The sequence below is a fragment of the Saccopteryx leptura genome, chromosome 11 (assembly GCF_036850995.1).
Source record: "Saccopteryx leptura isolate mSacLep1 chromosome 11, mSacLep1_pri_phased_curated, whole genome shotgun sequence".
NCBI lineage: Eukaryota > Metazoa > Chordata > Mammalia > Chiroptera > Emballonuridae > Saccopteryx > Saccopteryx leptura.
In genome coordinates, this window is record NC_089513.1 from 49,917,637 (window position 1) to 49,934,209 (window position 16,573).

Here is a 16,573-nt window from a genome sequence, read left to right on the forward strand (position 1 = left end):
AAGAGGTGCCCCTTCCGGAAGTGCGGCGGGGCCGGATAAATGGCCTCAGGGGGCCACATGCGGCCCGCAGGCCGTAGTTTGGGAACCCTTGATTTATGACAACATGGATGGACCTTGATAACATTATACTGAACGAAATAAGTAAATCAGAAAAAACTAAGAACTGTATGATTCCATACATAGGTGGGACACAAAACTGAGACTCATGAACATAGATAAGAGTGTGGTGGTTACCAGGGGGGGAGGGGAAGGGAGGAGAGAGAGGGAGTAAGGAGAGGGGACAGGCATAAAGAAAACCAAATAAAAGGTAACGGAGGACAATTTGACTTTGGGTGATGGGTATACAACATAACCAAACGTCAATATGATCTGGAGATGTTTTCTCTGAATCTATGTACTATAGTTGATCAATGTCACCCCATTAAAATTAATTGTCTAAATCAAACTTAAAAAATATATATTAAAAAAATTTTTTTTTCCAGTTCCATCATTCCACCCACATTTATTAATTGGAATTTCACTGTAAGGACAAGCTGTCCCTTCTCTTACTTTTATAAACAAAAATATATTTTTGTAAATGAATAATCTCATAAGTAATTAAAAGAATGCAAATTAAAATAAGGAAGTAACAGTTTTTAAACTATTAGAGAAACAAAGATCAAAAAAGAATGGAAAAAATGTTCAAACACAGCAAAATTTTCTCATTAATTTGTTACTTATCATTTACCCTGAGGAATTTATGATACTGTAACATGAATAACCACTCATGTCTAAGATGGTTTGGCAGCAATTGAAAGAAGTTTTTCTTTAATAAGCTATGTTATTTAAACTTTGAATTTTGATATCAATTGTCTAGATAACAATAAACATCAGATTAAATTATACTTGATCTCATCCCTTAGAATGTTGAGTTGTAATATATTAAAAACAAAAATCATGGAGCTAAGGTCCTGATATAGATTATTTCATTTGCTCCTCAAAAAGTAGGTATTATCATATCCATTTTACAGATTGGTAAACTGAAACTCAGTTTTATGAAGTACACAAAGACTCACAATTAGTCAAGCTTCAGAATCTAAATTCAAATTCTGGTCTGGACTTCAATACTTAAGTTTTTCAACTTCATACAAGAAAAGATTTCAAGAAATTTTATAAAATAAACTGAACATTAACTTAAAATGTCACCTAAAAGGCTAAGAATTAATTTCATATCTGCAATATTTCTACTTTGCTATAAAGAAAAGTTAATAAAGTTATTCGGTCAAACCCAATTATATCCTGAATTCCTAAGTACAAAACAGCAACTGTATTTGCTCTATTGGGGACTAGTTTTTTATACTTTGTTCATAATAAGAATTAAGAAAATTTTTAAAAAGCGAAAGTCAGCATTTTAAAATCGAACCTAAAAGCAAAATTACACTAAAAAAATTCAGTGTTTATCCTATCCTCATAAAATGTTTACCCTCATTCAACATTCAGACTAACTCTTGACTTTTGAGGCCACAGAAAAATGATCTTTTTCTAATAATAAACAAAATAATTACTTACAATTTAGAAGTGGGTACATACAAGAAATGTCAGACAAAAGAAAACTGCTTTTCGGTGGCACCAGGTATTTCTGTCCCATTAAGGTAATCACTTTGGTAAAGCTAGAGTTGTTTTCAACAATCCTTGAAAATAAATCTTGCTCTGAAACAGACATATCATTTTTCATCAGCTGTAACGTCAGAAGTTCCATTTCATTCAGAGGAGGCAAATGCTTTGCCATTTCACATAATTCTGACAAATTGCAGGTATCGCGTAGTAAAGTAGTGGGCTCGCTACACTTGTCCTGTTTTTCAGAAAGTGGATGAAGAAAGCCACTTGTTAAACCTTGTTGAATAATCTGTGAAGATCCATCCAAAATCAGCCCCCTGATCTGTAAGAGAAATTTTTAGGTACATTAAAAAGTCACGGACATTAGAACAATTTTCTAAATAATGAAATTCATACTGTGCTTTGACTACATGAACTTTTATGGACTGAGATCATTCTTAATGCTTATAGGAAAAGAACTTTATACTACAGTGAAAAGATAAGAATGCGCGTACACCATTGAACTGCAGTTTCCTAACTGGGGAGTGATACAACTTCATAAATTCACCAAAAATTAAATAGCAAAACAGTAGATATAAGAAAACATATCTTTAAAGTTATAAAATAAATTTAAAAATGTTTCTAGAAGAAAGTGTAGTCTTTTAAAGAGAATTAAATTTCAATCACAGGATTTAATCTTAAATTTTTCTAGTGACAATTTTAAAATAAACAACTTCAATTTTATAAAATATAGCTTGAATTATTAAAAAAATTATAAAATGAACATATCAACAAAGTTGTGCAATAATGCAACTACCATAATTATATAAAAAGCCAAGTTCTGTTTTTGGACAATATGGAGTACATTTCATCTGAAATTACTTCTAAAAATCATTTTTCTAAAGGCCTTCAGATGTTGAATGGATGTCAAGCAGCACAGAGTAGTGGTCTGTAAAAAGGAGAAGTAAGTGCTCCAGCTTACCGTCTTGAGAAAGTTTTAGGCAGCAGCATGGGGAAGGAGACCCGTTCAGAGCTCAAAAGTCTCAGTAGAAGAGATAGAGCTGGGAGTCAGAAAAGGGCAAGCAGGCAGAGTATGCAGAGTAGTAGAATACCAGATAGGAGAGAGCAATACAGAGAGAACAGGGGCTTTAAAGCTGCAAAATGTCAAGTTTCCAGCTGAGTACTGATACCATATATGAGTGATGAAACTAAATGTCAGGGAAAGATTCAGAAATGATCAATGGGAACAATTCCTAGAACTCACACAAGACTGGAAATAGTTACTGCTCCCACTGGCCAAAATGAGAAACTCCCATAATTTACAGATATTGCCTCAGTAATTAAAAATAAAAATAAAAAACCTCTAAAGTCTGCTCTGGTCCTAACTAAAAGAACTTAATGGAAGTCTCAAAAGGATAAACCAGTTTAAAAGAAACTTTGTCCAAAAACAAAGCTCAAGAATATTTATAGGGATATGAAAATATCCAGTACCCAAAAAACTGAAAATGAAATGTCTTACAAAGAATAGAAAACTACCAGGAATATAAAGAATCAGGAAAACACAACACATTATAAGAGGAAAAATCACTCAATAAAAACACAGGAATGACACAGATGATACAATAAGTAAAAAAAAAAAAAAAGTCAGGTAGGTTTACTTGCAGCCATTTTTAAAAGGTTAGAAAAAAGGGGGCCCTGGCCGGTTTGCTCAGTGGTAGAGCGTCGGCCTGGAGTGCAGAAGTCCCGGGTTTGATTCCCGGCCAGGGAACACAGGAGAAGCGCCCATCTGCTTCTCCACCCCCCCTCCTTCCTCTCTGTCTCTCTCTTCCACTCCCGCAGCCAAGGCTCCATTGGAGCAAAGATGGCCCGGGCGCTGGGGATGGCTCCTTGGCCTCTGCCCCAGGCGCTAGAGTGGCTCTGGTCGCGACAGAGCTATGCCCCGGAGGGGCAGAGCATCACCCCCTGGTGGGCAGAGCGTCGCCCCCTAGTGGGCATGCCAGGTGGATCCCGGTCGGCCGCATGCGGGAGTCTGTCTGACTGTCTATCCCTGTTTCCAGCTTCAGAGAAAAAAAAACAAAAAAACAAAAAACAAAAAAAAAAGGGGGAGAAAGGGTATTAAGGCATTTATAACCATATCATATGTTCAAAATGTGAACAAAAAATGAGCATGTTAAGAAAAGTGAAAACTATTTTTATAAAAGATCAAATTGGCCCTGGCCAGATAGCTCGGTTGGTTAGAGCATCACTCCAAAGCACAGAGGTTGCCAGTTTGATCCCTGGTCAAGGTACATACTGTTTGGAACAGATCTATGTTCCTGTCTCTGTCTGTCTCTTTCTCTCTCTCTCTCTTTCTCTCACCTTCCTCTCTCTCTAAAGTTAATAAAATAAACATTAAAAAAAGATAAAATTGAGCATCTAGAGAAAAAAATTACAAAGCAGAAATGAAAAATACACTAGACTGGATTAACAGCAGATTAGACACTGAAGAAGAGACTGATGCACTTGAAACCAACTCAGTAAAAGAGTATAAAATAAGGGGGAAGAAAAAATATTTGAGGAATAGCCAAAAATATTTAAATTTGATGAAGACTATGAATTTACAGATCCAAGAAGCTCATCAAAGGGAGAAGGAGGCAGAGGAGCAGGCAGCAATTACTCTGAGGAATATTATAATCAAACTGCCCCCACCAACTCTGGAGAGTTTCTAGGCCACAGGAAGGAGTAATCTGGGCAGAGCCTAGAAGAAATCCAGAGCTGAGGAGACAGCTGAGAATTTACAGCAGCCAAGACCAACAGAGTTCACAGTACTATAGACAAAAGAACTGCACAGAGAGAACTCCAAAGATCTGCAGATAGTCACACTGGAGAAATTCCCCTAAGTACTGATCAGCAAAAGTGTGCAGGGGTACTACTATCTGAGGCCAGGAATAGGACTGCCCAAAAGGACAGAGAAGAAACAGTGCCTGGAGCTCCCACAGGGCCAAGAATAGTGCCTGTTTACACCACTCAAACTGGAAAACCTCATGATCCACTAGACAACTAGGACACAATTCACCATAGGTCTCCCGACATGAGCAAAGGCAATGACAGCTTTTGTTCCAGAATACATTTTTCAAGGATTTGTATAGCATGAGAAATGGGGATTGTGTCTCCCTCTAAGGCTGAGGGCAGATCTATTTGCTGTCTAGTTTAATAAAGGCTCCCTCAAGGGTAAAAGGTTGAATAATATGTTTGCAACCCATATAAAAGATTGGGGTTTCCTAAGCTTGGGTTCTTTAGCTATGCATCAAACCTTTTGTAAACACAGAGCATTTAACAAGGCTGCTCGGCATCCTCTCCATGGGACTTGGAGGAAATTCATGAACATAAAACACATGCTTCTTGCTACGCAGGGAGCAATAAAATCCTATTTTAATAAAATCTTAGGTCTTAACTAACGTAATAGGGTAAAAGCTCAGACCTTTGACAGTTCTTGACAGGGTATTCGGTAGATCACAGATCTTATATCAGTAAAACAATCCTAAACTCACCTAAAAAAAATCTACCCACCAACTGATAAACCAATTAAGCCAAAATTCTCCAAAGACACAGAAGTTCTGAACAATACTAACAACCAACTTGATCTGACACTCACAGAACACTGCATCCAACAATTATAAACTATACATTCAAAAAGACTGTACAGGCCTGACCTGTGGTGGCGCAGTGGATAAAGCGTCGACCTGGAAACGCTGAGGTCGCCGGTTCAAAACCCTGGGCTTGCCTGGTCAAGGCACATATGGGAGTTGATGGATGCTTCCTGCTCCTCCCTCTCTCTGTCTCTCCTCTCTCAAAATTAATTAAAAAAAATAAAATTTTTTTTTTAAAAAAGACTGTACAAAATGATATAAAAATAGTACACAATACACTCACAAATATAACTCATATGCTGGGCTATAAAAACAAGGCTTAATAAATCTAAGAAGACTGAAACCATCAGTGTATATTCATCTTCTAACCCAATGATTTAAGTTAGAAATCAGTAACAAGAAAATATCGAGATAAACCCCAAATATTTGGGAATGAAATAGCATACTTCTAAATAAATTATACAGGTCAAAATGAAATCATAAGTAATATTAGAAAATATCTAGAAGTGAATGAAAATGAAAATATAAAATATGTATTAAAATAATGTGGAATGCTACTAAAGCAGTAATTCAAGGAAACCTATGGCTTTAAGTGCTTATATTAGAAAAGAAAAAATATTTAAATCCATTGACCTAAGGTTCTACTTTAAGACATTAGGGAAAATAGAGCAAAGTAAACCAAAAGGAAGAATATAATGAAGAACAGATATCAACAAAACAAAAAACACATAGTAAAACTAACGACATTAAAAAGCTGGTTCTTTGAGTATAGTTGGTTTCAAATCATGTTTCTAATAAGAAATAGATACCTAAAAATATATTTAAAAACTCCCTAAACTCAACCAAAAAACAAAACCAATCTTAAAATAAGCAAAGGACATAAACATATGTTTCTCCAAAGATATACAAATGGTCAAAAGCATATCAAAATGCTCAAAATCACAAATTATTAGGGAAATGCAAATAAAAACTACAATGAGATGCCACTCACATCCATGAGGATGGCTATTTTAAAACAAAAACAACAACAAAATAACAAGTGTGGACAAGGATGTGGAGAAACTGGAACCCTTGTACACTGCTGGTGGGAATGTGAAATGGTACATGTGAGATAACTGAAAATATATGTATTAGCCTCTGCCCCAGGTTCCTGGCATAGAATTCTAAAACACCTGTAATTTCCTAAGTGTTTAGAATACTAGGAGCATCTTTTACTCTAATATTTGTCTTTGATCCTGTCCCTGACACCATGCTCCTAAACACACTTGTAAATTCCTAAGTGATGCGAGCACTAGGAACCCTAAGTGATGACTCCTGGATGGGCACAGGTCACCAGAAAGACCAAGCTCAGAATTTTTAGCACTCCGCCCCAACTTGTCCAGAGAAGAGAAAAGGGCTAGAAATGAAGTTAATAATTGATCATGCCTACATGAGGAAGCATCCATAAAATCTCAATAGTCCACAGTTCAGGGAGCTTCCAGGTTGGTGAACATACCCATACAGGGAAGGTGGCATTCTACAACTCCACAAAACCAGAAGCTCCTGTGCCATGACCCTGCCAGTCCGTGCCCGATGTCTTTCCACCTGGCTGTTCATCTGTATCCTTTATCATACCTTTAACAAACTGGTAAATATAAGTGTTTCCCTGAGTTCTGTAAGCTGTTTTGGGAAGAAGGGGGTCATAGGAACCTACCATCTATATAGCAGATTGATCAGAAGCACAGCTGACAACCAGGGCCTATTCCTGGCATGTTTAGGGCTTCAGGGACTGAGCCCTTAACCTATGGAATCTGATGCTGTCTCTGGATAAACAGTGTCAGAAATGAGCTGAAACCTTTTTTTTTCTTAAGTGACAGTAGGAGAGACAAAGAGATGGACTCCCACAGGCACCCTGACCTGGATCCACCCGGCAACCCCCATCTTGGGCCGATGTTCTGCCTATCTTGGGCCATGCTCCCAACCAAGCTATTTTTAGTGCCTAAGGCAGAGGCTTCACTGAGCCTGGGTCAGGCCAGTGCACTCAAACCAATCGAGCCATGGCTGTAGGAGAGGAAAGAGAGAGAGTGAGAGGAAGAGAGAGAGAGAGAGGAGGGGAGAGAAGCAAATGGTCACCTCTCCTGTATGCCCTGACCAGAATCAAATCCAGGACTTCAACACGCTGGGTCAATGCTCTACCACTGAGCCAACTGACCAGGGCAGAAATGAGTAGAGTGCTTGAACACCAACCTGATGCCAAAAAGAACTGCTTAGTGTGGGAAAAACCTCCACATAGTTGTTGACCAGAAGTGTTAGAAGTGAAGTGCTCCATATATGTGATAAATAAAAATGTAAATGTTCATTTGTTCAAAATCTTAAATTTCTGAAAGTTCTTCACCGATTGCTTTGAAATTTTGACAAAATGTTGCATTCGAATACACGAGTTTTTATTTTTTATATACCTACTATTATATAGATGTCACACCTGTGACAGGTAAAAACATGCTTTTTTTGAAAAACAGCACCATCTGTTGGACGTAAAAGCAACACACGCTATACTAAATATTTTACAATTCCATTTCAATGTTATGGGAGAAATATAAATCGCACATGGCTGAAGATATTTTCCATCGAATACGCAAGGAAAATTCAAATATGAACATGTATTTCACAGCAGAAATCTACAATGAAGTGTTGATAATGATTGAAGATTTGTGCTTAGAAATTGCGAACAAAGTTCTCAGTTGGGAATGCCAGCACCGAATCGATCTGCTGTTGCTTCGTTCGATGTAGAATTGCGTCATGAACAAAATTACAACACGGGTGATCTTTTGTCGTATGTGCAATCAAATATTCCTAAGTTAACGCTTAAGCAAAAAGGCATTTACGATCAAATAATGCAAACCAGCTTGAGTGCGGGGTCACTGGCTCGGTTGGAGCCCCTGGGTAAAGTCATGTGCGAGAAGCAATCACTGAACAACTGAAGTGCTGCAACTAGGAGTTGACACTTTTCATCTTTCTCCTTTCCTGTGTGTATGTCTGTCTGTCTGTCTCTCTCTCTCTCTCTCTCTCTCTCTCTCAAAAAAAAAAAATCAAATAAAAGCCAGTAGACTATAAAAATAATACATCATGGTCACATGAAATACCTAATACAAATGCAAGGATTGGGTACATATGAGGAAAAATTTTAAAAAGGAGAAAAATCACCTATTCAATCTCCATAAATGCTTAAAATTTTTTATAAAATTCAATAACCATGTTTCATAATAACACTAAAAAAATAAGAACAGATAAAAACTTCCTTGCTATTTCCAATACAGCCCAAAAACTAGAATCATGCTTAATGAGGAAATCATCTCCACTAAAGCCAGAAACAAGACAAACACAGATACTATCACAAATACTATTTAATACTGTATTGTATTTTTGGGCTCATATAATTAGAAAAGAGAAATAAGTTAGAGATATAATAATTAGAAAGGTGTAAGTAAAACTATCCCTATTTGCAGGAGTTATAATTATTACCTGGAAAACCCAAGTGATTCAATTAAAAAAAAAAGATTACAAAAAAAAAGATTACTACAACTTAACAATAAATTTGCAAAACCTTTATAAAGAAAATTTTACAGAATGATAACAGAAACTTGAAAGAAAAAAAAGAAAGATACATTCATGGTTTGTTTTGTTTTGGGGTTTTCTTTTTGTGACAGAGACAGATACAGACACAGAGAGGGATGCATAGGGACAGACAGACCAGAAGGGAGAGATGAGAAGCATCAATTCTTCGTTGCGGCACCTTCGTTGTTTATTGATTGCTTTCTCATATGTGCCTTGACTGGGGGGCTACAGCAGACTGAGTGACCCCTTGCTCAAGCCAGCAACCTTGGGCTCAAGTTGGTGAGCCTTGCTCAAATCAGATGCTCAAGCTGGCAACCTTGGGATTTCGAACCTGGGTCCTCTACATCCCAGTCCAACACTCTATCCATGACACCACTGCCTGGTCAGGCAGACACATTCATGTTTTAAGGCAGGATCATCAGCATCTTAAAGAAATCAATATTCCCTTAATTTAATTTATAAATTTAACTTGATGCCATAAAAAATTCAATCGTTTTTTTTTTCTAACCAGACATTAAAATTGATCTTAAAATTCAAAAGAAATTTTTAAAAGCCAGGAAAATTCTATAAGAAAGAAGCAATGAGGAGAAGATGGGGCAGGGCAACAAGCACTACCAAATATTAAAACATATTCATATCGTTACCTGTTTTCAATAGTTTTTCTTTTTCTTTCTCTTTTCCTTTTTTTGTTTTTGTCCTTATTCGCTCAATGGCAGGGAGAGGTAGAGAAGGGTATAGGGCAGATAAATGGTAATGGACAAAGACTTGGTTCTGAGTGGTTGAACACACAATATGGTGCACAGAGAGATGTGTTGTAGAATTGGGCACTGAAAACTGTTTTAATTATGTTAACCAGTGTCACCCTGATAAAAATCAATTGAAAATATTCATATTGTAAAATCTCAAAAGAGAGTGGCAAATAAACTAACAAATTAAGACTTAAGGACCAGAAATTAATTCAAATGTATATGCAAATTTAGTACATCTAACATCTAAATCAGCAGGAAAAAAATAAATGATTGTGGAACAAAAGTGTAAGCATCTGGAAACAAAACAAAGTTGGATCCATACCCCACACTTTATACCATGACAAAATCTAAATGAATCAAAGATATAATTATGAAACCCATAAATGTTCTAGAAGAAAACATGGGGAAATCTTAAAGAGAAACACCTTTCTAATTATGACTAAAAAAATCCAGAAGTCATAAAGTAAAATAAATACATTCAACTAATGAAATTTAATGTTTCTATGGCAAAAAAAAAGAAAAAAATTAAAATTTACATAACAAACTGGAAAATACATTCACAATTTATATCATAGACAAAGACCTAATTTCCCTAACATACACTGCTCACAAAAATTAGGGGACCAGGGAACGTGCAGATACTCCCGTACTTTCAGCCTTTTGTATAGTGCATTTTCACCAATGAAATAAAAGTTGGTTTTGCATCTCATTTGCACAAACTTTCTTTGACTTGTTTGCTTTTTAAGTGTGTAAACCAACAGTTCACACTTAAAAAAATACAAATGGATTTTAAACTTATGTAAAAATTCTCAACACTAATAAGAAAATTAAAACCATACTATAATACTATTTTTACCTATCATATTGGAAAGATCAAAAACAGTAACTATGATGGTAAGGATATGGGAAAACAGGCAAAATTATCCATTACTACTGTGCTAATCCGATAATACAATCTTTTGAAGTTCCAGGGCTGACGTAACTGGTATACAGTTAGCATTCAATGAATATTTGTAAGTAGATTATATTAACTTAATTAATGAGTAAATGGATAAATGAATAAGTAAACTTACATAGGAAAAAGGGGAGAAGCACAGAAAGATTCAGTGAAGAAAATAACAAGTTCTACTTTAGGCTTTTGCATAATATATGTCCCTTAAAGTCACCTACATATCTAATAGTCTTCATACCAGCCTTCTTAATAGTTAATTCCTGAACATTACATTATAGCAAATACAGATTCTAATTTCTATAAAATTTTAATTGATAATAAAATGGTAAAAAGTACCTTTATTCAAATTTGCTACTGAAGTTAAAAGAGCTCTAAATTAGATTTTGCAAGTATTCTATTCTGACTTTTAAAGAATTTGAGTACAGGAGGATTCCAAGATGGCAATGTAGTAGGTAGACATTCCAACTGCCACATGCCTGGACCAAACTGGGTTACACTTAATTTAAGAATAATCATCTTGAAAAAACAACTTTGAGACCTGGCCAGTTGGCTCAGTGGTAGAGCATTGGCCCCATGTATAGACATCCCAGGTTCGATTCCCAGTCAGGACACATAGAAGAGACCATTTGCTTCTCCACCCCGCTGCCCTCCCTTCTCTCTCTCTCTCTCTGTCTGTCTTTCTCTCTCTCTTCTTCTCCCACAATCATGTGTCAGAGCAAGTTGGCCCCGGGTGCTGAGAACTGCTCCATGGCCTTTCCTCAGATGCTAAAATAGCTCTGTTGCTGAGCAATGGGGCAGCGGTCCCAGATGGGCAGAGCATCACCTGGTAGGAAGCTTGCCAGGTACATCCCAAGAGCTTATAGGAGTATCTCTCTGCTTCTCCACTTCTCACTTAAGAAAAAAAAATAGCCTAACCTGTGGTGGTGCAGTGGATAAAGCTCGACCTGGAATGCTGAGTTCGCCAGTTCAAAACCCTGCACTTGTCTGGTCAAGGCACATATGGGAGTTGATGCTTCCTGCTCCTCCCCTCTTTATCTCTCTTTCTCTTTCTCTCTGTCTCTCTTTTTCTCTCTCTTTTTCTCTCTCTTTTTCATTCTCTCTCACTCTCTCCCCTCTCTAAAATGAATAAAGAAAGATTAAAAATTAAATAAATAAATACATAAATAAATAAACCCAACTTTGGACTAAAGGAAGAGAAATCTATATATAACCAAGGATCACAGAAGAAGCCACACCAAGACTGGTAGGAAGTGTGGAAATGCAAAAAGTGCTGCCCCACCCAGGAGCAAGCTGTGGCAGAGGATCCAGAGGGACTCTCACTGTGGGAAGTTGAGACGTGAGGGTCCTAAGCCCCAGGCCAGTGCCTCAGCCTAGAGCCCCAGAGCATCTGGCAATGAAAAGAGCCGATGTTTCTATCTGTGAGAAACCAGGCCAGCACAGAAAATCTCATTCACAGCCACTTACCCAGACTCCAGCAGGGGAGAACTGAGAGGACTCGAGTTGCCTGAGGAGAGTGTAAAGTTATGGCCCAGGGAGAGACACTGTAAGGAATGGCCACAAGAACCCATGCTGAGTTATTCCCAATACTACAGTCACCATCTTTCTCGGGTGGAGCAGTGCCCCCTGTGCAGCATCAGCGTGGGGAGAGAAAGTGCCCCACTCTCAGGAATCTCTCCGGCCCCACCCTACGGAGACCTGGCCATTCTGAGAAGCCAGCCAGGAAGCAGGGGGCAGGTCAGTGACTCAGTTTTCTGGCATTGAGGCCAGAGCTCCCCCCACCCACCCAGCACGCTTCCCAGTCTATGACTGGTGCTTCCACCTCACAGGAGATTCAGTAGAAACTGACTGCACTGCAGGCAGACCATACTTCTAGGTCTCAGAGGCCACACCCATCAGACTCCTGGTGGCTACACCCTACTGAGGGCTGTGAAAAAAGTCTGGGCAGACTGACACCTGGGGCCTAGGAGCAGAGCCACACCCAGCACCCTTCCTAATCCCTGAGTTGCCCAGGTACTAGACTCTATCAGAGGTTTTATTTCAGTGGCTGAGCCCAATAAGCAGCTAGAAGACAGAGGCTACAGGAGTGGATTTTAGGGAACTTTGGCCTTTTGCTGACCTCCTCCCAGGGCCAGTATGGGTAAATGCCAGCTTAGGTGTGCAACTTTATATTTCCACGTACACCTTGGCCCAGCAGAGGCAACCACAAACTGGATTGCTGTAGCTCCAAGAAGGTTCCTGAGGACCAGTCATGGGCAGTGTCCCCCAAAGCTACGCACCAGGTTCCTTCCAAGAAGGCCCAGGGATAGCACATCGAGAGCTCAGCCGCAGAGAGCAGTGGTTTAGGACCTAATGACCCTAGCTGGCAGTATGTCCTAAGGGAGGGCTCATCGGACACTGGGCCCAGCTGAGGCAAGTTCACTTTCTGTGATCAGCACCTGCACGGCGCTTTGCACACATTGGACAGGGTGAAGCTTCAGAGTCCGGCAGCCTGGGTTCTGGATATCCTGACCTGCTGGGCTAGGTTCCACAGGGGAAAGGGAGAGAGGCTTGCAACGTGGACATTCAGAGAGTGGGACCCCACGAGCATGTTGGGTCCAGTCGAGGGATTGAGCCAATTTCTGTGGGGACACAGTCAGCCCCAGGGAAGGATTCTCTCAGTCTTCCTCCCAGAGACAAGGGCTCACCAGCCGAAAGAACTTCTGCAGAGGGGACTGTCAACCCCACCCAATCTGAACCTGCTGCTCACTTCGCTGGGGAGAAATAGAATTAAAGTATCCAGCAGAGTCTGAGGGATTAGGCTCTGGAGTAGATGCAACTTTCCTCATACTAAGCTCCTGACCAAGAAACCCCTGAAGTAGAAAGTCCCACTAATTGTATTCCCATCCTCAGATACCCAAATCCATCAATCATGCAACCTGTAGAGGGGTTAGTGGGGTGCCACTCTGAGCTCACCACCCTGAGCTACACTAAAGTCTTCTATAGAAGATTCTGTGGGAGACCACGCAGCTCCAAGAGGAGGTGAAGCAGCTGATCGACGGAGGCAAATCTGACAGAGCTTGGGGTTTTACAGAGCTTCTGTCAACTCTAAGCAGGAAAAAGAGGATCCTTTTATACAAGTTAGCCCCTCCCTCACTACCCAAGCACAGAAAATGCAGAAACATACAACAAACAGAGCAGTAGCTGCAGACTGGTAGTCAACAGCAGGTTACAAACAATGGCTGACACCAACCCAAGAGGACCCAGAACCAACACAACCAGTAGTGGGGGGCAGACAGCACCAACACTAAACTCAGCTAGCTATACAAGCAGCATGGCCAAAGGAGGAGTCCAGCAGGCACCAGACATTTCAAAAAATAAATACACCCAACAGGACAAACACTGCACAGTGTCTAATACATATGATCAAGGTTGAGCCTTAGAGCCAGCCAGCCTAAAGGGATAACAGCACCCATGAAAGGATAGTCTGTATTCAATACTGCATTCCCAGTGCATGAAAATTCAGGTGGCCTACAGGCCACTAGCATTGAGCCCATCTTCCTCATTAAAGCTCCACAACAAACTTCAAAGTCAGAGCAAAGCCACCTAAAACACAGACTAAATGTGCAAAGAAATATGACCCAAATGAATCAACAAGAGGAATCCCAGAAAAATATTTAAGTGAAATGGAAATAACCAAACTACCAGACACAGAATTTGAAATAATGGTTATTAGGATGCTCAAGGATCTTAGAACAACAGTGGACAGTCATAATAAAAATTTAAACAAAGAGAAAGTATGCATTAAAAAAGATATTGAAATTATAAAAAGATCCATTCAGAAATGACAAATACAATATCAGAAATGAAGATTGCACTAGAAAGAATCAACAGCAGGGTGGATGAAGCAAAGGATCAAATAAGCGATTTGGAGGATAAGCAAGACAAACAGGCACAGAATCAGAACAGCAAAAAAAAAAAAAAAAAAGAGGCTCAAAAAGACAGAAAACTCTAAGAGACCTCAGTGATAACATGAAAAGAAACAGCATCTGCTTCATTAGGGTTCCTTCCTAAAGGAGAAGAGAGCAAACAAGAGATAGAGAATGTACCTGAAGAAATCATAGCTGAAAATTTCCCTAAACTGATCAAGAAAAAAGTCACACAAGTTCAAGAAGCACAGAGAACTCCATTAAAGATGAACCCAAGGAGGCCTACACCAAGACACATCATAATTAAAATGCCAAAGTTAAGAGACAAAGAAAGAATACTAAAAGCTGCAAGAGAAAAGCAGTTAATTACCTATAGATGAACCCCCATAAGGATGACATCTGACTTCTCAACAGAAACACTTCAGGCCAGAAGGGATTGGCAAGAAATATTCAAAGTGATGCAAAACAAGCACTACAACCAAGACTACCTTATCCAGCAAGGCTATCATTTAAAACTGACAGAGAAATAAAAAGCTTCCCAGACAAAAAAGACTCAAGGAATTCATTACAACAAAACTAATACTTCAGAAAATGTTAACTGGGATGCTATAAAAAGAGGAAATGAAAAGCAAAATCAAGAGAAAGAGGATTATAGGTTTAAAGAATAAAATGGCAATAAATAAGTAAATATCAATAATAACATTAAATGTAAATGGATTAAATGCTTCAATCAAAAGACACTGGGTAGCTGCATGGATAAGAAAACAGGACCCAGACATATGTTGTCTACAAGAGACCCAACTCAGAACAAATCATATATATAGGCTGAAAATGAAGGGTTGGAAAAAAGTATTTCATGCAAATGGAAATGAAAAAAAAAAAAAAGCCAGTATAGCAATACTAATATCTGACAAGATAGCCTTTAAAACAAAGGCTATATATTAAGGGATAAAGAAGGTCACTACATAATGATAAAGGGAGTAATCCAAAAGGAGGATATAACCATTATAAATATTTATGCACCTAATATATGAGCAACTAAACATATAAAGCAGATTTTGATGGACATAAAGGGTAAGATCAACAGCAATACTATAATAGTAGGGGATTTTAATACAACACTAACATCAATGGATAGATCCTATACTTAACAAAGAAACAGCAGCCTAAAATGACACACTAGATCAGGGGTCCCCAAACTTTTTACACAGGGGGCCAGTTCACTGTCCTTCAGACCACTGGAGGGCCAGACTATAAAAAAAACTATAAACAAATCCCTATGTACACTGCACATATCTTATTTTAAAGTAAAAAAAACAAAATGGGAACATATTTAAAACAAAAAACAACTAAATTTAAATCTACAAACTGACCAGTTTTTCAATGAGAACTACGCTCCTCTCACTGACCACCAATGAAAGAGGTGCCCCTTCCGAAAGTACAGTGGGGGCCGGATAAATGGCCTCAGGGGACCGTATGCGGCCTGTGGGCCATAGTTTGGGGACCCCTGCACTAGATCAACTGGATTTAATTGATATCTTCAGAACATTTACCCCAAAACAATAGAATATACATTCTTTTCAAGGGCTCGTGGTACATTTTTCTAGGCTAGACCACCTATTAGGACACAAAATAGTCTCAATAAATTTAAGAGTGAAATCATGCCAAGCACTTTCTCTGGTCACAATGGCATAAAACTAAAAATCAATTACAATAAAAAAACTGAAAAACATTCAAACACTTATAGGTTAAATAGCATGTTATTAAATAATGAATGTGTTAACAATGAGATCAAGAAAGAAATAAAAAATTTCCTTGAAACAAATGAAAATGAACAGACAACACCCAAAATCTTTGAGACACAGCAAAAGCAGTCCTGATAGGGAATTTCACAGCATTACAAACGTATCTTAAAAAATAAGAAAAAGCCCTGGCCGGTTGGCTCAGCGGTAGAGCGTCGGCCTAGCGTGCGGAGGACCCGGGTTCGATTCCCGGCCAGGGCACACAGGAGAAGCGCCCATTTGCTTCTCCACCCCTCCGCCGCGCTTTCCTCTCTGTCTCTCTCTTCCCCTCCTGCAGCCAAGGCTCCATTGGAGCAAAGATGGCCCGGGCGCTGGGGATGGCTCTGTGGCCTCTGCCTCAGGTGCTAGAGTGGCTCTGGTCACAACA

The 16,573-nt window shown here is 38.9% G+C and overlaps 1 protein-coding gene across 4 annotated transcripts in view; it reads right to left on the reverse strand.

The window, feature by feature from the left end:
- The window catches only part of METTL4 (methyltransferase 4, N6-adenosine), a 59,540-nt gene that overhangs the window by 31,188 nt on the left and 11,779 nt on the right, over nucleotides 1-16,573 (reverse strand). For 3 of the 4 annotated variants that reach the window (XM_066352438.1, XM_066352436.1, XM_066352439.1), the window contains exon 5: nucleotides 1,549-1,918. In XM_066352438.1, the coding sequence (XP_066208535.1) occupies nucleotides 1,549-1,918 (370 nt within the window). The remainder of the gene's footprint in view (nucleotides 1-1,548; nucleotides 1,919-16,573) is intronic. The other variant, XM_066352440.1, reaches the window with a different exon arrangement.